This window comes from Gadus morhua, chromosome 9, assembly GCF_902167405.1.
Source record: "Gadus morhua chromosome 9, gadMor3.0, whole genome shotgun sequence".
Classification (NCBI taxonomy): domain Eukaryota; kingdom Metazoa; phylum Chordata; class Actinopteri; order Gadiformes; family Gadidae; genus Gadus; species Gadus morhua.
The window spans coordinates 25406746-25431082 of NC_044056.1; the positions used below are offsets into that span (position 1 = coordinate 25406746).

Genomic DNA, 24337 nt, shown 5'->3' on the forward strand with positions numbered 1-24337 from the left:
TAGAGAGAGATGAATCCCAGTGAGAGGTAGAGGGATGAATGTGAGAGTAGAGGGATGAATCCCAGTGGGAGGTAGAGAGATGAATCCCAGTGAGAGGTAGAGAGAGATGAATCCCAGTGAGAGGTAGAGAGAGATGAATCCCAGTGAGAGGTAGAGAGATGAATCCCAGTGAGAGGTAGAGAGAGATGAATCCCAGTGAGAGGTAGAGAGAGATGAATCCCAGTGAGAGGTAGAGAGAGATGAATCCCAGTGAGAGGTAGAGAGAGATGAATCCCAGTGAGAGGTAGAGAGATGAATCCCAGTGGGAGGTAGAGGGATGAATCCCAGTGGGAGGTAGAGGGATGAATCCCAGTGAGAGGTAGAGGGATGAATCCCAGTGAGAGGAAGAGGGATGAATCCCAGTGAGAGGTAGAGGGAGGATGAATCCCAGTGAGAGGTAGAGAGAGGATGAATCCCAGTGAGAGGTAGAGAGATGAATCCCAGTGAGAGGTAGAGGGATGAATCCCAGTAAGGGTAGAGAGATGAATCCCAGTGAGAGGTAGAGAGATGAATCCCAGTGAGAGGTAGAGAGATGAATCCCAGTAAGAGGTAGAGAGATGAATCCCAGTAAGAGGTACAGAGATGAATCCCAGTGGGAGGTACAGTGGTGGATCCCAGTGGGAGGTAGAGTGCCTGTATTCATTACCTGTACTAACTGAGGCAGGTAGTCAGCCAGCTCATCATCTGTGCTCACTTCTATCCACCCCACAGCAACACGTCTCACCTCAGTGTCTGCAAACCTGATACGCAATAACACACACCTTGAGATGACACTCACACACACACACACACACACACACACACACACACACACACACACACACACACACACCACACACACACACACACACACACACACACACACACACACACACCTTAAGATGACTCTCTCACAAACAAACACACAACTTAAGATGACTCACACACAAACATACATCTTAAGGTGACACTCGCACACAAAAACCTTAAGATGACACTCACACACAACACACAAATCTTAAGATTACACTCTCACGCACAAACATCTTAAGATGACACTCTCACGCACAAACAAACATCTTAAAATGACACTCAGGCACAAACAAACATCTTAAGATGACACTTTCACACACAAACACACATCTTAAGATGACACTCTCACACACAAACAGAAAAATATTAAGATGACTCACACACAAACACACAATCTTAAGATGACTTTCTCACAGACAAACACAAACCTTTAGATGACACTCACATACAAACACCTTTAGATGACACTCACACACAAACACCTTTAGATGACTCTCACACACAAACACACACATCTTAAGATGCCTCTCACTACTCATTTGTTAAATTCACTAAACGCCGTCATATCGGCCCCCATGTCCCCAGTCTAATCCTAGTTAGTGAGCGCAGTACTTAGCGTCGAGCAGCTCCAGCGCTGTGACGGGGGCCAGTGGGGCCCAAAGGTGCAGCAGGGAATGGATGTGAGCCAGACTGGCCCAGTCCCAGCTGGGGGCCCCGGCCAGCACCTTCGGGAGGCTGCTGGGGTGGTCCCGCCTGCAGTACAGCCTCTGGTCCCAGAGCAGCTGGTAGTCAGCCCTCTTCAGCCTGGTGGACAGAAGACGGACAGGGGGAGACAGAGGGGCTTCAAGAATAGGATGGGAAGAGCCCGAGAACAGCCGTAGAGACACTGGGTTTACAGTGAGGCTACTGGATTCAGTGAGGCATGGTCAGTCGTTTCTATAGGCTACTGGTTTCAGTGAGGCGTGGTCAGTCGTTTCTATAGGGTACTGGTTTCAGTGAGGTGTGGTCAGTCGTTTCTATAGGGTACTGGATTCAGTGAGGGGTGGTCAGTCGTTTCTATAGGGTACTGGTTTCAGTGAGGCGGGGTCAGTCGTTTCTATAGGCTACTGGTTTCAGTGAGGCGGGGTCAGTCGTTCCTATAGGCTACTGGTTTCAGTGAGGCGTGGTCAGTCGGCATCTGCTAAATGCCCTAATTGTAATAGTAGTTCAGTCGTTTCTAAAGGCTATTGTTTTCAGGTCTTAAAGCAAGTATACAAGGCCGCCTATAGGAATGTAGCATCACTATAATTAGTGGGTGAGGTCATTGAACAGTATTCAAGTGCTGACAGTTCTAGGGACAGGGGGGTGTGGTAACCCCATGGTTACGACCAATGGCCACTTTGTGATCATTCTGTTTTATTTATTAAAGGGGACATAAAGTTCCTTTCCCCCAATTCTTCTCAACCATGGCCGAGATAATCCCAACTACGAGTCTTTACTTGTTGTGGAAGTACCAGAGAAGTCGGACAGTCTTTATGATTCATAATATCATCTGAGACGCACATAGCCTTTGGCTGTGATATTAGATATATGATATAAATACCTATACATCATATATTATTATTATATTATATAGATCTAGAGCTCCGGGAGTCCGCAAACGGCAACAATCACTTCTCCATGCTGTGGTTCACTCTGAAATCTCATTGGTCAATAGGCAGCAGCTAATTTGCATTAAAGCTACAGACACCAGAAAGGGACTGAAACAGAGGGGATTTTTTTTCCTAAAAGCTATTTCCAGCAAACAGCTTCAAAAACATGTATTCTGGAACTCATATACTATGTTTACTTGTTGGGAAAACACCATCAAATGTCTCCTTTAACCTTTATTTTACCAGGCAGGAATTGCTTGAGATCAAATGAACTCTTTTTCGAGCAAGGCCTGGCCAAAATGGCCGTTTTCTTAGGCACCGCCGTAGTGTATGAGCGTTACTAAGGTGCGTTCACACCACAAACGAACACACACAAAGTCAATGATAAGATGCCCATCGTGAACCATATCGAGTCATGGTTCACCACTTTAGTTTATTACATCCTACTATACAATCGTGTGGAGATATCTTAAACTTCAAGACTACGCTTCCAGTATTAACAATATCGTGATTAACTTACATTTTATTAGCAGTATAAGTATTCCCAATAAAACAAAGCGTCCCAATGGTTGCATGGTCCTACCCGAAGGTGGATGCCCGGCTGCAGATCTTCTCCAGCTTGCGCCGGAGGTCCGGGTCCAGTTCCTCCAGGGTGTCGGGCTCTGGGCTTGGGGCCGCAGGGGGCCCGACATAGAGGACCTCTGCTGAGGGGCTGGGGAAGTCCACCTGCGCGCGCACACACACACACAACACACACACACACACACCACACACCACACACACACACACACACACACACACACACACACACACCACAACACCACACACACACCACACACACACACACACACAGTAAGGGCAGCTGAACGGTCACTACCTGACCTGGCTGGTGAATGACTATAAATGACATGGAAAGTCTCTCACTGGGGTTCTGAGACTTGTGAGACATGCCTCTCACTGGGGTTCTGACTGGAGAACAGAGCCTCTCACTGGGGTTCTGACTGGAAAACAGAGCCTCTCACTGGAGAACAGAGCCTCTCTCTGGGGTTCTGGAGAACAGAGCCTCTCTCTGTGGTTCTGACTGGAGAACAGAGCCTCTCACTGGAGAACAGAGCCTCTCTCTGGGGTTCTGAATGGAGAACAGAGCCTCTCACTGGAGAACAGAGCCTCTCACTGGGGTTCTGAATGGAGAACAGAGTCTCTAAATGGGGTTCTGACTGGAGAACAGAACCTCTCACTGGAGAACAGAGCCTCTCACTGGAGAACAGAGCCTCTCACTGGGTTTCTGAATGGAGAGCAGAGCCTCTAAATGGGGTTCTGACTGGAGAACAGGTGAATGAATGACAACGCTATAACAGGGTGAGGTTAGTGATGACAGGGTGAGGTTAGTGATGAGCGCTATGACAGGGTGAGGTTAGTGATGCCAGGGTGAGGTTAGTGATGAGCGCTACGACAGGCAGAGGTGTGTTCTAAGCGCTATGACAGGGTGAGTGGAGCTGACCTGCAGTACGATCCTCTCAGCAGGGCTCCTCCTCCGCCCCCCCACGGCCGCTGCAGCCGGCCCCAGAGGGGACGACCAGAGACACAAGAGATGTCTCCCTTGGACGAGCACCCTGCATAGAACACACACACACACACACACACACACACACACACACACACACACACACACACACACCACACACACACACACACACACACACACACCACACACACACACACACACACGCGCGCGCTATAGTCCAAGGTAACTTACAAGTGAGAACAATCTACACTGGAGTAGCATAAAGCCTACAACGTTAAAGAATATGTTATGGTTGAGACGTGCGTGTCGACGTGCGCGGGGGGTTGACACATTGGGGTGTGTGGGGGCCGACTCGCGGGGGAGTCAACCCACATAAAAGCCCAAAGCCCGGGTACCTCTCCTTACCTGTGGAAGTCGAACAGAGCCAAGGATACCTTGCCCAGCAGCTCAGGGCCTTTCCTCTGCCTGTTGGAGTCTGGGGAGCTGGTTGCGTTCTGGTTGAGCAGCCCGAACACAGACAGGCTGAGCACAGACTCCAGGGGCAGCACCGCCACCGCCATGGGGAAGATGATCCTGAGGACAACAGCGAGGTTAGGAGAGGTTATGGGTAGAGAGAGAGGTTGAGAGGTCAAGAGAAGTTAAGGGTAGAGAGAGAGGTTTAAGGAGAGGTAGAGAGAGGTTAAGGGTAGACAGAGAGAGGTTAAGAGAGGTCAAGAGAGGTTAAGGGTAGAGAGAGAGGTTAAGAGAGTAGAGGTTGATCCTTGAGGGTAGAGACAGAGGTTAGGAGAGGTTATGGGTAAGCTATTTTCAAGTATTGCACTTAAATATTTGCAGTCTTCCTGGAAATTATGATCAATTGGTACAATTATTTATCATCTTTAAATCATGAATTTTCTGTAATTGTCCTACCTTGAAACATGGCTTACAAAAGAGGCATTTATGAGCTGCCATCATATAACTTTACCCCTTTAGTCTAATCAGGTCTGGGGGAGGAATGTCAGTCTTGTCCATCAAAATTTGAATTTGATGATCGACTTGACATTTCTTTAAAGTGCGATGAAGTGGGAGGTTGAATCTGTATTTATTGAAATCTTGTCTTACATAATAAAAAAATGTGGTCATAGGTGGTATTTACCGAACACCTGACACTGATATTATTTGCTTCAATAATAGCCCCACAAATAGGTCTTGAGCTTATCAAGGAAAAGAAAATGTGTCCAGTTTTTCCCTTATATGCATTGCACAAAATATTTGCAAAAAAAAGTTCAACACAAATTTTCACAATGATCTTGACTCAGCCGATGCCTTGACTCTGTTGGTTGTTATGTCATATTTGGACATACATCTGTACATTTCCCCCAAAAAAATCTCACCAGAATTAACCATCTAAAGCAGGGGTGCCCAACCTTTTTGACCAAAGATCTACTTTTCAAGTAGCCAACCTCCCGAGATCTACCAGCCTAGTGGTCAACATTGCAAACCTACCTTCAAGGGGGGGGGGGGGGGGGGGGGGGGAAGATCAATAATCTTCCTCCCCACTCAGGTGAAAATGGTAGGTCCTAGCTCGTTTCCCCTCAGCCATGGCAACGTTTAGGAGTGCGTAACTACTGTTGACGCTTTCAACTGCTGTTGACAGCGCATGCGCTACCGCGCGTATATGTCCCGCGCAATTTTTATTTTATTTAAAAAAATATATATAGATATATTTATTTTTTTCTCACCCCTCGCGGTCGACGGTCTACTGGTAGACCGCGGATCGACTGGTTGGGCACCCCTGATCTAAAGGGTTATTTTTCACTATTTTCTTTCGGGGGGAAGAAAATTGTCTCATTGTGGAAGTGCGGTATTGCGGTGGCGCCTAGCGCTGAACGCTGCCGAGGTGGTGGTCCCTAGGCAGCGAGGCTCCGGCGGGAGACAACCGCGGTCAAACAATCGCGGGCAACAATTCCTTTCTCCTCCATGTCGTCGTTCAGTCCTATTTCAGATTGATATGGACGTGGAAGAAACGAGAGACATCGGAGAACCCGACGCAAGTCGTTCGAAGATTCATAAAATCGTCTGGAGGCGCACACAGCTTTTGGCCGTGATAATATATATTACTATGATATAGATATCTACGTATAACATGATATTATTTAGATATAGAGCTCCAGGACTCCCGCTGGAGCACCAGGAGTATTCTAGAATATTACAGAACACGGCCAAAGGCTGTGTGCGCCTCGCCATTGGCGATACATCTACTGTAAACATAGAGCATGGTACCGTGGCCGCAAGCGGCTCAGGGCCAAACCCCCACCTTCCTCCTTGAACCCGCCTCTCTCTTCCTCATTGGCATTAAAGCTACAGACACTGAAACAGCGCGTTTGGGGAAAGCTCAACGTGCGACTGGCTCGTACTGGCTTGAATTCTGGCACCATGGCTAAATTTCGTCTTCAAATACTGTGTTAGGGGCACACCAACATCTATATTAAAGCATCCATAAAGAAGCATGCCCATGGGAACCTTTAGAAAAGATAGAAAACAAAAATTACACAATGCTGAGCCTTTATACTACTAGTTTATGGATTAATATGTATAGTATTCAATTCATAGATTCTGTGCATACCAAATATTAAATAATCATAAGCTTATTCAGTTTTCAATCTGGTTCCAAACAAACAAGTTATCTGTAAATGTCAAAAGGTCAAAATTCATGTGATTGGCTGAAATTCAAGACAATGACCAAATTAAAGCTTCATATAATGATGAAGAATTTGTTAAAGTTTCATCAACATGTGTTTCTGGGTTATTGATGATAAACTCTCCTGGAATGAGCAGGTTGGTCTTGTCTGCAATTAGGTTAATAAATCACTTACGATCCTTAGAAAAATATGAGGGTTAGCTAAGTCTAAACCGCTATATATGTATCCCTACATTTAGATTTGTTGTAACTGATTTAAACAGATTTTTTTTTAATTATTATAAAAAAAAATATTACCTGCCTTGTATTTTGTTTTGTGTGTGTGTGCTTATGTGCGTGTGGTTTGTATTCCAATATGAAATGTAATTTGGGTGTGGTTTTCCATTAAGCCTGTAGAGGATTCTGGCGCACCGCACCCACACAGTGTAACTTTGTTTTAGCACTACTGCGCGTTTTTTTTTTATACTTTTGTATGTGAAATAAACTAAACTTAACTAAGGGTAGAGATAGAGGTTAAGAGAGAGGTTAAGAGAAGTTAAGGGTGGAGAGAAAGGTTAAGAAAGAGGTTAAAGGGGGCATATCATACCACCAGGTGTGAGTGTGATTAGCCATTACAAGCAGGTTTGAAAATGTGCAGCATTGTGACATCACATGTGGGTGTGTCCACCTAGATGTGTGCTGGATAGATCAGTCTACCAGCCTACCCAGTGGACTGAAGTAAACGTTGCTCATCTATCCGTCACACATCTAGGTGGACACGCCCACCTGTGATGTCAAAATGCTGCACATTTTGAAAACGGCTTGTAATGGCTAATCACACTCACACCTGGTGGTATGATAGGTCCCCTTTAAGAGACGTTAAGGGTAGTGAGAGAGGTTAAAGGTAGAGAGCAGCGGTAGATAGAGAGGTTAAAGGTAGAGAGAGGTTAAAGGTAGAGAGAGGTTAAAAGGTAGAGAGAGAGGTTAAAGGTAGAGAGAGGTTAAAGGTGGAGGGTAGCGGTAGAGAGAGGTTAAAGGTAGAGAGAGGTTAAAGGTAGAGAGAGAGGTTAAAGGTAGAGAGAGAGGTTAAAGGTAGAGAGAGAGGTTAAAGGTAGAGAGGGGTTAAAGGTGGAGCGTAGTGGTAGAGAGAGGAAAAAGGTAGAGAGAGGTTAAAGGTAGAGAGTAGCAGTGGGAGAACAAGTGCTGCGATTGCTGATCTTGGTACTCACCAAGAAAATCTTCAGATCAACACATTATCACAATGAATAATAAACAGTATAATGTATGCTCAAACATTAATAACAGAACGTTACTAGAGTAAGTGGAGGGGTGTGTTTTAGTAAATGTGAAATAAGAGGAAATTTGCGACATGTTGTCATGTTATTAGGGAGGAGAGACGGAGAGGAGAAGGAGAAGAGGAGGAGCAGATGAATGAGAGCAGGAGGGCTGGAGGAATCAGCGTGAGGAGAGAGGTCTTACAGCTCGTCCCATCTTGATGTGGTAGAAAGAAGCTCTTGTAGGTCCCCACCTTCTTGGACTGGACCGGTTTGAACAGGTTCCTCCCATTGTGGGTGAGAGAGCAGGTCAGGTAGTACTTCTCATAACTGCAACGTAGAAACAAGCACAACGATCAATATATGTAGTATATGTATATCACCATTTGAATTACGATGAGGAGCACTATGTACAAATGTCTTAAATGATGAACATACAATGACATGCGTACGCTAACCACAGGAATATCAAGACTAGCATGCACACACAAGCCATAACAATGCTAAAACTAGGATACACTCTCTAGCCTCAGCAACGCAAAACCTAGCGTGCTCCTTTGTGTGTGTCTAGTGTTATCAACCTGCGTGCCCAGACCCTTTGGCCAACAAAGCGTGAAGCTAGCTCTGAAAACATCTTCTGGGAAAGAGTTAGACATAGCTGTTGATGCTGTAAAGAAGCAGCCCTGTTAGCAAAGGATTCTCTTCAGAAAGGTCAACCAGGTAATACGTGTGGAACGCACTGCTTTCCAATCACAGGCAAGGTCTCTAGAACCAGAGGAGTGGTAGATACCGGCCCACTCAGAGCGTGCTCCATCTTCAACATTTTACTAAAATACAGAGAACTGCAGGGTCTGGTGATACATGAGCTCCGTTCACCTGGAGATGGCGCTCGCACTCCAGAAAACAAACGGAACTAGTTACTAGCTGTAGGACTCTTAAAATCTCTCTCTCTCTTTCTACCAGTGAGGACAAATCACAGACTTCATAAGAGGAAATAATCCTCTGTGCTGTGGAATGGCTCTGGCCAGGCTTATGGTCACGTGTCTAGCCACAATTCTGCTCCTCTGTCTCTGCTCAGGTCGACCCATAACTCCCCCATCGCTCCCTCCCCAGCAGTGTCCCAGTGGTCGAGGCCCTGCTGACCTGCTGATCCAGGGGGCTGGGATCCCATGCAGGGCGAACACGGTGAACTGCAGTTGGTCCGTGGTGCCAGGAGGCCTCCCGAGCGGGCCCTCCCCTCGGCGGCCGGGCTGTCGGCGGGGGTGTGGCTGAAGGAGGGGCGCCACGGGGCCGAAGGAGCCGCAGGTAGAGTCTGGCCAGGTCGTAGACCGCCTCAGTCAGCTGCGCCATGCCCTCCTGCACGGGGCTGCCGTTACCTGCTGGGGGGTCAAAGGTCAGGACTCTAGAACTGATGTTACTGTGTGCATGTGTGTTGGTCTGTTTGTGTCTGTAAAGGTACTCACAACAGGACGATTGACCAGAGGATCTTGATCCGAGCTGCAGGTGAAGAAATTAAGAAAAGAATTTCAATGATTCAGTTTAAAACCTTTTAGTAAAGCCGTTGGGGGAGGGGCATGACCTTTGGGGAGGGGCATGACCGTTTGGGGGCTTACATCTGGGGAGCGCAGCCTGGGGGAGGTTGGCCTGGTGGCGCAGCCTCTTGACGGCCTCGGTTATGGGCTGGGGTCTCCACAGCGTCCAGGGCGCTGCAGAGGTTTTTCACCGTCTGGATCACTCGCTCCAACGTCCTTGTACTGGGTGCTCTGGACACAGGCACAGCCATAAAACACTTTAAAAAGGGAATCATATTCCATAATCACTTCGTTCAGTTGAAAACAGTTCCACTTTTGTCTGAAAAAGTGTTGGTGAACATTTATTTATATATCTTTAGACATCTATCTATCTAAATGGGAAAAAGTTCTTAAATGGGGTAAATCCTCTCTCAGATCTGCAACCTCCAGCTAACTGGACTGGAAGCAACAAACAGAGGCTGTCTACAAGAAGGGTCAGAGCAGACGCTACTTCTTGAGGAAGCTTAGGTCAATTAATGTGTGTAGCAAAATGTTATGTACAGTCAGGTCCATAAATATTGGGACATCGACACAATTCTAATCTTTTTGGCTCTATACACCACCACAATGGATTGAAATGAAACGAACAAGATGCGCTTTAACTGCAGACTTATAGCTTTAATTTGAGGGTATTTACATCCAAATCAGGCGAACGGTGTAGGAATTACAACAGTTTGTATATGTGCCTCACACTTTTTAAGGGACCAAAAGTAATGGAACAATTGGCTGCTCAGCTGTTCCATGGCTTGGTGTGTGTTATTCCCTCATTATCCCATTAACAAGGAGCAGATAAGAGGTCTAGAGTTCATTTCAAGTGTGTGATTTGCATTTGGAATCTGTTGCTGTCAACTCTCAATATGAGATCCAAAGAGCTGTCACTATCAGTGAAGCAAGCCATCATTAGGCTGAAAAAATCTAAACAAACCCATCAGGAGAGATAGCAAAAACATTAGGTGTGGCCAAATCAACTGTTTGGAACATTCTTAAAAAGAAAGAACGCACCGGTGAGCTCAGCAACACCAAAAAGACCCGGAAGACCATCCATGGAAAAACAACTGTGGTGGATGATTGAAGAACATCTTTCCCTGGTGAAGAAAACACCCTTCACAACAGTTGGCCAGATCCAGAACACTCTCCAGGAGGTAGGTGTATGTGTGTCAAAGTCAACAATCAAGAGAAGACTTCACCAGAGTGAATACAGAGGGTTCACCACAAGATGTAAACCATTGGTGAGCCTCAAAAACAGGAAGGCCAGATTAGAGTTCGCCAAACAACATCTAAAAAAGCCTTCACAGTTCTGGAACAACATCCTATGGACAGATGAGACAAAGATCACTTGTACCAGAGTGAAGGGAAGAGAAGAGTATGGAGAAGGGAAGGAAACTGCTCATGATCCAAAGTATACCACCTCATCAGTGAAGCATGGTGGTGGTAGTGTCATGGCGTGGGCATGTATGGCTGCCAATGGAACTGGTTCCCTTGTATTTATTGATGATGTGACTGACAAAAGCAGCAGGATGAATTCTGAAGAGTTTCAGGCGATATTATCTGCTCATATTCAGCCAAATGTTTCAGAACTCATTGGACGGCCCTTCACAGTGCAGATGGACAATGACCCGAAGCATACTGCAAAAGCAACCAAAGAGTTTTTTAAGGCATAGAAGTGGAATGTTATGCAATGGCCAAGTCAATCACCTGACCTGAATCCAATTGAGCATGCATTTCACTTGCTGAAGAAAAAACTGAAGGGAAAGTGCCCCAAGAACAAGCAGAGAGAGAGTTGCAGTAGAGGCCTGGCAGAGCATCACCAGGGATGAAACCCAGCGTCTGGTGATGTCTATCGATCCAGACTTCAGGCTGTAATTGACTGCAAAGGATTTGCAACCAAGTATTAGTGAAAGTTTGATTCATGATTGTTATCGGTCCCTTAAAAAGTGGCACATATACAAACTGCTGTTATTCCTACACCGTTCACCTGATTTGGATGTTAATATCCTCAAATTAAAGCTGAAACTCTGCAGTAAAGCACATCTTGCTCGTTTCATTTCAAATCAATTGTGGTTGTGTATAGAGCCAAAAAGATTTGAATTGTGTCGATGTCCCAATATTTATGAACCTGACAAGTTTTATCAGTCTGTTGTGGCTAGTGCCATTTTCTTTGCAGCCATCAGTTGGGGCAGCGGCATCAGGGCTTGTGACTCTAAAAAGCTTAACAAGCTAGTTTTGAGGGCTGGCTATGTGATGGGGACTGCTGTAGTGTCCCTGGAGGTGGTGATGGAGAGAAGGATGGTATTGTTTAGTATTATGGACGATAATACGCATCCCTTGCACAATCTAGTGAGTAAACAAAAGAGTGTTTTTAGTGGGAGGCTACGACAGCTAAGCTGCAGAAGGGACAGATTTAAGAATACTTTTTTACCTACTGCAATTGCACTTTATAATAACTTCCCTTTTTAGTAAGGACAGAAGAATATCCATTCCTCCTGCAAACAGGAGGAATGGCTCAATGACTCTATTCAAATGACTCTATCCAATAAGACTTTTATTGGGGGTCAAGCAGCAAAGCTGCGAGACAACCATTGTTATGCTATGTTTTCCTATTATTATTATTTTCCTGCCTTGGGAGTCTATGGCAGCCCATAGAACGCCATGGTCAGACGTTTTGAAATTTGGCAAACTGATGAAATGCATAGTCCTAAACATTTTGTAGGGCGAGTGCTGCATGCAACGCTCAACTATTGTTCTTAAGTTTCTTTCTCTCTTTCTTTTACAAACTTTGCCCCAGTCTCCTTCCAAAATTGTTCACTTAGAGATTTTCTTTTAAAATTTTAAACTATTTAAGCTATTTTTAATTAAATATTATTATTATTTTTTTTTTACAATGGAAGTCAATGGGAGGAAGGCATCCACAGGCCAGATATCCGAAGATAACAACAGGCCACCAAGTTAATCTGTAACTTGGTCAATTTTTAACCATCAACATTTAACAAATCAACAAAACAATCAACAAAACAACTTCAATTAAATCAAAACAGAATTTCATTATAATTTTTAGTTTTTTCAGCATCAGTTTAATTTCAAACCCGCTTTGTTTATTTTCAGTTGTATTCCGTTGAGGCTAGAGCGTGTGACATCAGAAGCGCTTGCTTGGACTAGAGCGGCTGGAGCGGTGATGGCCAACAGGCGTGGCCATCAAAGAAGCTCACCCATGTAGACGTTGCAGAGTTTAAACAACATCAATATTTAACCTAGAAACACAATGTCAAGTTTAAACATTTATGTTATTTATTTTTACACTGGCGCTAAAATTATCGATTGGAAATATGATTGTTATATATCTGTTGTTTGTCCGTGGGGACCCCCGTTATATAAAGTACTTACATACATATGCGGCTTACTCCCGGCATAGGCTGAATGCTAACAACAATGCTTGAACAATCTTTTTAACGTCATGCTATCTACACAAACGATATGCCATATGAAAGCTGCATAATCTGGAATGGGAAAATCTATTTTGATATTCTGTTTCTCTGAGTGCCATTGGAATTTGCCTGTTTTCATGACCCCTGTGGGGGATGTGTTTAAAAGCGGTAATTGACCCTCTCGGGGAAGTGAGAGACCCGGGTTCCAACTGATAGGGCATGGCCACAACCCTCTTTATAACATCCCGAGGAGGTTAAATCAATAGATTACCATCCGGTTCACCAATACTTAGTTTTTTGGACAGAGCTGGGATGGAGCTGTTCTCTGCATCCTGACAACACAGTTAAAGAGGTCCATGCTTTAGCCAATGCATCGGACTTCAGCCTGCGGACCTCTTGGAGGGACGCAGGATGATCTCCCATATCGGGACTTCTCCTTGTGGAGCTCTTGGAGACGCAGGGAGGACTCCCATCTGAGGCCTTGGATTATTGTATTGTTTGTTTGATTGTTTGTTGTACAATTGTTGTATGTTATTGTACCTTTATTACCCAAATGACGAATGACCATAATTGTTTTAAGTTCAGATGACTCTTTATTCAACTCGGTTTAGACAGTTTGTGATTGCCGTGGTCCAGTATTCCCACCAAAGCCCGATTTTGTGAGATACTGTAGATGTGAAGGAATAATGTCAATAACATACATTTCCAAGTTACTACCACACATACACACTATCAGAGCAGCTCAGCTATTCTATATTTTATCTCAAATGTATTCAAACTTGATCACATTGGCTATTTGTTTAACTCTTCAGTTTATTTGTTTCAAACCATTTAACATTTTTTGCATCTTTCCTTTGTTTACTCCATTTAGATTATTCGACTGTCATATCCCTTGACTTTATTTAAGCCTTTTAACCTTTCATTACGTCTTAAGCTATGTGGCTTTACTAACCTCACTCAGCACTCACTGCATTTTCTAGTTTTGTTGAGGTACACAGTGTGTGTGTGTGTGTGTGTGTGTGTGTGTGTGTGTGTGTGTGTGTGTGTGTGTGTGTGTGTGTGTGTGTGTGTGTGTGTGTGTGTGTGTGTGTGTTCGCGCGCTAGAGGCCAGATGCATGGAGATCAATCAAGTCTACCAATCATCCTGCAGCCCTACTCTGTGGTGGGTCTCTGTGACAGAAGTTCCTCTACTAATAATGTATGGTGGTAGTTTCCCACGGTGCTGAGAAGGGTAATATAGCCCAGCACACTGTTCTTTATCTTTACCTACATGTTCACCCGTTACCCTCCCAACTAGAAGCTTGTGCCTCTTTTCTGCCTGTTCCCAGGAGTCACCTCCAGTAGAGTTCCCCAGTACACCCCTCCGACCCGGCAGCCCAGTCCTACCTCGTTCTGCAGGCACATGGTGACCTGCTTGTGGTAGCCTTCCAGGTAGTCAGACAGGCCTTGTCTTGGGAGGACAGCAGCACACAGGGAGACAGAGAGGGGAAGGAGAACAGGTGGTGGTGATGGGTGAAGATCACGGCAATAGAGGGAAAAAGAGAAGCTTATGAACCCTTAGTGGATACGGTATACAGCCTCAGTAACTGCTCCTTCAGGCTCTACAAACGTTAGTAAGCAGTATCAGATCCACTTAGAGCATCCCCTGCCGTCCATGTGAGTCTCTAGGTGTTTTACCTGGTGACATTCTCTTTGAACGGCCTCTCCACCAGAGTCAGGTGCTTCTCCAGGTCTATGGGGGAGCTCTCATCTTCAGCCTGCCATACACAGCGTGCAACAGAGGGGGGGCGCTTTATTAAAGCAATCATCAGTGTGTGTGTGTGTGTGTGTGTGTGTGTGTGTGTGTGTGTGTGTGTGTGGTGTGTGTGTGTGTGTGTGTGTGTGTGTGTGTGTGTGTGTCAGCAGGTCTTACTGTGCGGGCTAGGTCTCTTCTCATGGTGGACTGAGAGAGTAACTGTAACCTGATCTCACTCTCCCACTTCCTGCAGTTCTGGACGTACTCATGGCTCCCCAGGCTGTGTTTACTGGAGGGCACAGAGATTGTTAATAGGACTCTACTGATGTCATTCTTGGATCCAGAGTGCCTGCAGTCAAGCAGATATAAGGAGGAGCTTCTAGCTCAAGGTATGTGTTACTAAATAGTATCCAGGTATTATTTCAAATCTGAAAATAAATCAAAACATTTTATGTAGTTAGTAATTTCTGCATTCAGTAAGGTTTGCGTTCCATTACCTAAGGATTGTGTGTGTGTGTGTTTTTTTGTTTTCATAAACAGTCTTGTATTTTTATTATATAGTTTCTTATCCTGTGTTTTCCACTGCTGCTGGACCCGATATACTATTACAGAACCTATATCAGAACAAACAGGAGTGAATGCATCAGAGTTCCCTTTTCTAATGATTAGACAGGTCCATAGAGCATCAGGGTCAAATTGTGTTTTCCAAAATCCTCATTGAAAAGAAAATGCTAGAATAGGCTCAATAAACAGCATGTGAAACTAGGCTTGTGTACCAAGGGTCAGAACGCTTTTGGACATCTGCCCTTCCGGGCTACAAAACCTCTGCATATATACTAATAATTAGGGTTAGGGTTAGGAAGGGCTGAAAATTCTCTATTTGAACATTTTGTGGATTTTTTCAAATAGTTCTGTGACACTTTTTGTCTTACGCGATTATTAAGCGACAGTTTGGACTGTGACGTCAATGACGCGACTCTCAAAACAGGCCGACGCAGCAATGGCACAATTCATATGTTGTGGTTGTGTCAAGTTCTACTCACGTCATATCCCGCCTTAATCATACGTCGTACTCATGTCATATCCCGCCTCAACCATACACCATCAGCGTCGACTGGTTCGGAGCTACCCCAAGGCAGGTACTACCTGAGCTGCTAACTGAGCCTCTAAACGGTGAAGCTGGGCGGATCCTCTCTGACAAGCCACACCCATAGGGGCTTACTAGTGGGAAAAGACCCTCAGTCGGAACGCGCCACACCCATAGGGGCTTACTAGTGGGAAAAGACCCTCAGTCGGAACGCGCCACACCCATAGGGGCTTACTAGTGGGAAAAGACCCTCAGTCGGAACGCGCCACACCCATAGGGGCTTACTAGTGGGAAAAGACCCTCAGTCGGAACGCGCCACACCCATAGGGGCTTACTAGTGGGAAAAGACCCTCAGTCGGAACGCGCCACACCCATAGGGGCTTACTAGTGGGAAAAGACCCTCAGTCGGAACGCGCCACACCCATAGGGGCTTACTAGTGGGAAAAGACCCTCAGTCGGAACGCGCCACACCCATAGCGGCTTACTAGTGGGAAAAGACCCTCAGTCGGAACGCGCCACACCCATAGGGGCTTACTAGTGGGAAAAGACCCTCAGTCGGAACAAGCCACACCCATAGGGGCTTACTAGTGGGAAAAGACCCTCAGTCGGAACAAGCCACACCCATAGGGGCTTACTAGTGGGAAAAGACCCTCAGTCGGAACGCGCCTATTGCTGTATATAATTGTTTCTATATAATGACCAGTTCAGGGTTCAGTATCTCGTAATAGACCAGTAGGCCAGAGTCTACCTATGCCACGTCTGACCAGGGTCTAGCCTCTCCATTCACAAACACAGAGCTGCCAATATTTACACATTCAGACCCCCAAATGACATTTAGTGTCCGTCTGTCGGTCTGTGTGTGTATTACACACTTCTGCAGGACCTCCTCCTGGCCGCAGACCTTGAGCAGGTAACAGGAGAAGTCCACCTGGTCCAAGTCGTCGTGCACCCAGCACAGGGTCTGGCTGACCAGCAGCTCCACTGGAGAGCTCACTGGGAGGGAGACGGAGGGGAACAGAAATGATGATAAGCAGGCTATTGAATCCAATTTGACACAAAGAAATGGGAGTAGAAATGTATACAGGCAGGGCTTTAATTCACCCTCTTCAGCCTGACTGAACCAAGATTAATAAAGAACTGAACTAATCCATCTCAATAAGGAGTAGGTACGTGGCAGAGGTTTCTTCTTCAGGGAGTCCTACAGATAGGCTGCGGACACTGGGAATCTAACCAGAAGGTTAATATGCGAGAAGCCGAACCACAATCCCACCATCTGCCCCTATAACCACCATGTCGACGTGACAGCATAAGACGGTCCAGAGACTAGGACAGCATTGAGGAGGGGCACATTCAGCGGTGGGTGAGGAGAACACTGAACCACCAATCAATGGTCCACTTCACTTCTGCATTTCATGTCCAAAAGTAAAGCGGAGCTACGTTGAAAACACTCAGGTTGGTTGATATCAACCTTCCTATTGATCCTATATCTGAGATCCATGCGCTGTGCGGGGGGGCCTGCTCCATCACATGTCATCTATGTTGCCACATCAGGTAAGGCAGAAAAAGTATTACGGTTTATTTGTTTTTTATTATATTATGAGTGCACTGGTGATCTTTTTTTATTCAATTTGTTGGAATTGGTAAACACACAAAATGGGATCCTGCGAAATACAATAGAACTGAAATCCCAGTGGATTGCGTGTATTTGGAGTGGGTCTATAAAAGGCAGTGGTCTGCTTACTGGGAGGAGCTAGGCTAGCTACTAGAGGTGTTAAAATTAATCAAATAATCAATGCATCGCGATGCAGGCATGGATGATGCTGCATCGAGTGGCCGACCGTCATCGATTATAATGCAATGATGTCGCTCGTTAATATTTCTGGCCACGGCATAAACATTCAAATGAAAAATAACATTCTCAGTAACCTGTTTAATCTAGAGTGTGCGCCAACCCGTCAATCGAGTAATAGGAAACTACATAAACAAATAAAAGATGGCTGATATGCCTGAATAAAGGCGTTATGAATAACGGCGTTAAAATAAGCATTCTATGCTTCCGTGTGGAAGCATAGATGTAGCAAAATTCAAATGGCAATTCATTTTTTAATTCAATAACGCATTACATTATGCAATTGTTAAATTTATAACAATAAAAATAGAATAACATTTTATTCTATATGTACCGCCGCGTCACGTTTGTGGGACTGGCTGGTAGTGGGACTGGCTGGTAGTGGGACTGGCTGGTAGTGGCACTGGCTGGTAGTGGCACTGGCTGGTAGTGGCACTGGCTGGTAGTGGCACTGGCTGGTAGTGGGACTGGCTGGTAGTGGGACTGGCTGGTAGTGGGACTGGCTGGTAGTGGGACTGGCTGGTAGTGGGACTGGCTGGTAGTGGGACTGGCTGGTAGTGGGACTGGCTGGTAGTGGGACTGGCTGGTAGTGGGACTGGCTGGTAGTGGGACTGGCTGGTAGTGGGACTGGCTGGTAGTGGGACTGGCTGGTAGTGGGACTGGCTGGTAGTGGGACTGGCTGGTAGTGGGACTGGCTCGTAGTGGGACTGGCTGTAATTCTGCACCAAGGCTGAATTTCTTGAACGTCTTCAAATACTTTATAAGGGGCCCACTAACAACGATATAAAATCATCCATAAAGTAGCATGCCATGGCACCTTTAAGGGACACCTCCCTGAAAACGTTATAAACATGTTGTTATTAACATGTTATTAACATGTTAGTAACATGTGAATAAAGGTTTGTGTGGATAGCTCATTCGATGCCGTCCCAGTGTCCTTTACAGTAGTTGCTCAGTTAACTTTGCCTGCAGATGCCCAAATTCACACATAAAGGGCAATAACTCCAGGGACTGCTGGAGTCATGTGGAGAGGCGGTCAGCCCCCCGGCGGTCACAGACCACCATAGCGGTAACAGATGAGCAGGTTCTAGTGATGGCTGTCAGGTCAGGTTCTAGTGATGGCTGTCAGGTCAGCTTCTAGTGATGGCTGTCAGGTCAGCTTCTAGTGATGGCTGTCAGGTCAGGTTCTATTGATGGCTGTCAGGTCAGCTTCTAGTGATGGCTGTCAGGTCAGGGTCTATTTACCGTCACAGGTGAAGGTGACCGGCTCCTGGAAGTCCGATATCTCGATGGAGACCTTGACGGAACAGCCCCCGTCCCCCCCCCCGTCCCGCTGGGGGATGACTGGGCTGAGGATGTAGCCGGGGTTGGTGGACACGTCGCCGTGGGGGAAACGGGAGCGCAGCCTGGAGGAAGAGGAAGAAGAGGAGGGCGGGGACAGTAGATAACAAACTACTTTATACAAGTTATGAGAGACTCTGCTCAGCGACCACGGCCTGAGCAATGAAGGTTATCCAACACAACAGATCATCAATCCATCGACATCCAATGCTGCTCAGCTACAGCAGGGACGATGGTGTGTGGAAGAAATGGTCTCACATGGCAACTTCTGTGCAGAAGGCCACAGCCTCCAGGTTCTGGGCCTCGGGTTCCTGTAGTGCTGAGGGCTTCTCCGTTCCTCTGGCTCGGGCCTTCTCCTACAGAAGGACACATAGAGAGCAGGTCAGGCAACTGATCTCCTGTCACTAAACATTGCAGAGGGGAAAAAGAGCTGCTCCAATTGGCACTGGCGCGCACACACACACACACACACACACACACACACACACACACACACACACACACACACACACACACACACACACACACACACACACACACACACACACACACACACACACACGAAGTGGCAGCAGTTATCTATCCCCCCCCCTTCTACTTTCATTCTACAGAGTCTGAGGCCCCGTCCACACGGAGCCGAAACGGGCGTAAACGATCCGGTTTCTTTTTATGCGGTTCAGGAATTCTCTGTAAAGACGGAGTCATTGGAAAACCGCATCGAGCTGTAGAAACGCTGTACTAAATATTCAAGGCGCTAGTTCTCCACAGAAAAAAGTGGAGCGCATCAAGGCTGCGCGCATACAGCCTGCGTCCTGTATACAAACGATCAGTCACGAGGATATTCAACCTTTTAAATTGAGCAGAAATACTTTTGAATGTACAGTTAGTTATTACATTTATCAAGGGTATTATTTAAAGCTATAAAAATAATAAAAATAAATAAAAGAATAAAAATAATAACGCAACTCTGACGTCCCCCAGCTGGTAGGGGGCTAATGACGTCATCGTTTGCGTTTCAGGCGTCCACACGAATCCTAACACGAAACCGCATAGGTCCGGATATATTTGAAACCACCCTGGGACATGGTTTCAGAAAAATGCGGTTTCACCAAAAAATTTGCTCCAAGTGGACGGGGCCCGAGTCAGGCCGCAGTCCCTGAATGCACTTCCTTTCACACGTGAAGAGGCGGTAACAGAAGGGTACAAGCCCCAACCTCGGGCCGGTGTGGGTTGGATCGGTATACTTGGCTGCCAACAAGTTCGAGTTTCACACGCCGTCTGTTGAATCGTCGGCAGAATCGTCACTTCCGTGCCAAAGGGGGATAATAACAAACACAATACCAGCAAGGTACTTCTGGACAACAGCGAAAGCTTAGTTGATTCAAGAAAATGTTGCGCAAAAGCTTAATGTCCTTTTTGGATGTCCTACATTGTTGCTCTTTGTTCATTGTGTCGCGTCCTTCTTTTTCCTTGGATTTATTAGCAGGCTACGATGCTTACGTAGCTGCCGCGGCTATTGCCATCCGGCTTAAACCCCGCCCTACCATAAGGGTACTGTCAGCGGTAGAAACGCGAGCCGTAACTGAGCTGGGCCAAACTGCATCTTCACAACTGGGCCATGGCGTGCTGGGCCGAAGCACACCCACCAGTGGATACGCGCCAATAAAGACCGGCATGTTAGGGCAGTGACATCACCACCCTCCGGTAGGAAGGGGAGGGAGACGGTAATGAGACTACCAGCATGAAGAATTCATTATTGACTCTAGAAGGCCTCCATGGTTTCTGTCATGTGACAGAAGCTAACTGTCACGTTTCATCACCACTCGTTGTGATACCACTTAGGCCCCGTCCACACGGAGCCGAGACGGGCAAGAACAATCCGGTTTCGTTTTATGCGGTTCAAGAATATCCCCGTAAAACGGATTCATTGCGAAACCATAAGGGGCGCTGCTTCTGCTAAAGAACTCCAGCAAAGAACTGGAGCGCATCAAGCATGCGTGCATACAGCCTGCGCGCTGTATAAGAACATTCAGTCACAAGGAGATTCAACCTTTTAAATTGAGCAGAAATACTTACAATGTACAGTCAGATATTACATTTATCAAGGGGCTGTATTTAAAGCTACAAAAAGAATACAAATAAATTAATTGATAAAATATTCTACGCAACTCTGACGTCACCCAGCTGGTTGGTAGCTAATGACGTCATCATGTGCGTTTCACACGAACCCTAACACGAAACCCCATAGGTCCGGATAGATTTGAAACCACCATGGGACATGGTTTCAGAAATATGCGGTTTCGGGCACCGGATCCACCGGCTCCGTCTGGACGGTCGGCCGAAACGCACAAGACTTATGCGGTTTCACCAAAAATCGGCTCCGTGTGGACGGGGCCTGAGTCAGGGCTGTAAATAGGAGTGGCCTTTACCCCACTGACATGACAGGCATAAGCCCTGTTCACACCTGGTGTTGACCTGTGTCCTGGGGGCCCTTTACACCTGGTGTTAGCCTGTGTCCTGGGGCCCTTTAAACACCTGGTGTTGGCCTGTGTCCTGGGGGCCCTTTAACACCTGGTGTTGGCCTGTGTCCTGGGGGCCCTTAACACCTGGGGCCCCCGTTCACACAAAGCCGACTTCATGGCGAAACCGCAAAAGGTCTTGTACGGTTCGGCCTTCCGTACACACGAAGCCGGCGAATCCGCTGACTGAAACCGCAAACTTCTGAAACCACCCTCGGAGGTGGTTTCAGATCTACCCGGTTTCGTTTTGGATTTGTGTGTACGCCTGAAACCGACTGAAACCGCAAACCATGACGTCATCGCCCCACCCCTCGACCTCCTAGCCAATGGCTCTTAAGCCCGCGGAGTCTCAGAAATCACTTGCGAGCATGTGCATAAGGGGCAGCCTTTATGCGCATGCTCGCCTCTTCTTCTTATTTCATTTCTTCTGCATTTCTGTACCAGAAGCAGCGCCCCTTATGGGCCTGGAATGTGTACTACAGCGTTTCTACAGATCTACCCGGTTTAGCTTGGCTTCGTCTTTACGGAGATACTTCGAAACCGGATACTTCGAAACCGGATAGATCGAAACCGTAACGGTTTCGCCCGTTTCGGCTTCGTGTGAACGGGGCCTAAGTTTCCCCTCCTTGCCAAAACCTACCTTCAGAACATGTTTTCAGAACTGCTGGAGACATTGTCCGCTCTGAACGCAGTGTTTTGTCCGCAGAGCATGTTGACCAGTTGGTCTTTTTTAAAGAAAAACCTCCCAAAGGACACTGGAGGACATATTTGATTATTATATTATTGATTGTTATGGTGGAATGGTTACCAATACATTTGTTCTGAAAGCTATTACAGGCTCTTAAGTTAGGCTTGTTTTTTTTTGAAGAAAAACCTCCCAAAGGACACTGGAGGACATATTTGATTATCATATTATTTATTGTTATGGTGAAATGGTTACAAATACATTTGTTCTGAAAGCTATTACAGGCTATTAAGTTAAGCTTATAAATGTATGGTTTTTGTTTAACATCTGGAAGAGCAAAGCAATAAAATGTTGAAATTATAATTAAGATTTTTTTGTGAGTTGATGAAACAGGTTGTGTTAAATGGGCATATGATATCGTCTCATATCGATCACAGGCCACTGAATCGAAATCGTATCGCAGCAGACTTTTGATATCGGCAATTATCGTATCGTTGTCCAATGAATCGATTTAATATCGTATCGTGATGAAACCAGAGATTTACACCCCTAGTGCTCAGTCAGCAGCAAGTACAACCGACTTTTTTCCCCAATGACTGGAAACTGGACAGATCGCGAAGTAAAAGGAGCTCATATTTCTTAATTCATAAATTTGGGTTTACCGCCTTCGGCTGGGCTGTCCCTTGGCCCATTTATTCCGGAATTGCCGTGAGTGAATTGTGAAAATCACTAGAGGCGCCAGAAAGGGTTTTAAGATGTGACGATACCTGTCAATCATGGAGGAAAAAAAAGATTGTGTTAATTGAAGGTACTCTGACAAGGATGTGTTGAAAATAACGGTAAGGGTTATGCCAAGAGTTTCAAGCCCTACAGAGAGGGTCAGTCTGGATCCTTTCTGCTGACATCAATGGCATTAGTAGGTTCTAGAAACTTGTTGTTTTCAAAAGGTTTAATGTTTACCGAAGAAACTAAATAATATACCAAAAAACAAGGTCTGGCCCCTGGAGCACCGGTCTGCCTCCAAACGAGGTCTGGCAGCCCTGCTACAGTATGGCCCCCTGGATCCCCGACCTTTACTAGACCATAGCTGGGTCTATGAGGCATCTGTCCAAAAAGAGATGGATCATTCTTTCCTTGGAACCAGAGTTAAAAGTAAAGTACAGAAACATTAGAAACAGCAGGTGGATGAACAAATAAAAAAAATAAAAAAATCTTGGTTTGAGAGTAAGGTAGTTGACTCAACTAATCCTGGGTTCCCCAGTGTTATGATACAAAGTCGACGACACAAGCAGAAAGTTTAAATGTGACAGCAGCCATACTTCATTTGTCTTAAACAAAGGAGGTAGTGAAGGAGTGTGAGGATAGGTGTCTTATTTCTGGGATGTAACTCAGCACCCAAGTTTCCTACTGGCGGTCCTGCATTCTAGGATAGGAAGAAATTATGGCTATGGACTGTTCTGTAGAGCGCAGTTTTTTTTAACCTTATATCTATCCATCTATCATTTGTTTGTCCACGTGACAGCACTGACTGGCCGTTGTAATACCCACTTTAGTATGAAGCACACTGCAGAACACTGTGCTTCATGTCATGTAAACAGGCGTTTACATGACACTCAAGAAAATCTAAATATTGGGTTAGTCCGACTAGGGCTGCAGGATATATCGGCTATGTACGATATATCGATATAATTTCGAAGGAGATACAAGATTTGACAATATCGTTTATATCGATATATGCGTTAAAATGGTCCGTTTCCGCCTCAAGCGTCTGTTTGCTAGGGCTGTGTTCAAAAAATCGATTCGCGATCCGATATCGATTCACGCTCAAAAAGCACGATATCGATCCAAAAATGTCTGGATCGATCTTTTCCAGGTGACTAAAGGCACTATTTTCTTTGACGCGCAAGGCGCACTATAAAAAGCGAGTGCCGGCTAAACGAAACCGAAACTTAAAGGAGCATTTCACCGGTGGAGGCATGAATATGTATTGAAATTGGGTCCTATATGTAGTTGAATAATAAAATAAAATTCTAATTTGGTGCCGTCTTGACCGAGAAAAGGCTGGTGGCCACTCCCGCTGATCATCTCCGCCTATCGGACACCTCCTTGTTTCATCTACTAATGGAACAAATCAGCGTGGAGCTTGACCCGACGTCACTGGCAGAGAGTAGTGACGCTTGCACAGAAGCATACGGCCGACATCTTTCT

The 24337-nt window shown here is 45.9% G+C and overlaps 1 protein-coding gene across 1 annotated transcript in view; it reads right to left on the reverse strand.

Annotated features, from left to right (window-relative positions):
• pik3c2a (phosphatidylinositol-4-phosphate 3-kinase, catalytic subunit type 2 alpha) overlaps positions 1-24337 on the reverse strand; it is a 72791-nt gene that overhangs the window by 20692 nt on the left and 27762 nt on the right. Inside the window, 18 exon segments of the mRNA XM_030366179.1 lie at positions 686-779; positions 1444-1635; positions 3046-3188; positions 3964-4075; positions 4393-4560; positions 8126-8145; positions 8148-8250; positions 9064-9188; positions 9238-9296; positions 9534-9597; positions 9599-9659; positions 9661-9683; positions 14300-14363; positions 14591-14670; positions 14826-14937; positions 16608-16728; positions 18830-18990; positions 19184-19281. Of these exon segments, the coding sequence (XP_030222039.1) occupies positions 686-779; positions 1444-1635; positions 3046-3188; positions 3964-4075; positions 4393-4560; positions 8126-8145; positions 8148-8250; positions 9064-9188; positions 9238-9296; positions 9534-9597; positions 9599-9659; positions 9661-9683; positions 14300-14363; positions 14591-14670; positions 14826-14937; positions 16608-16728; positions 18830-18990; positions 19184-19281 (1800 nt within the window).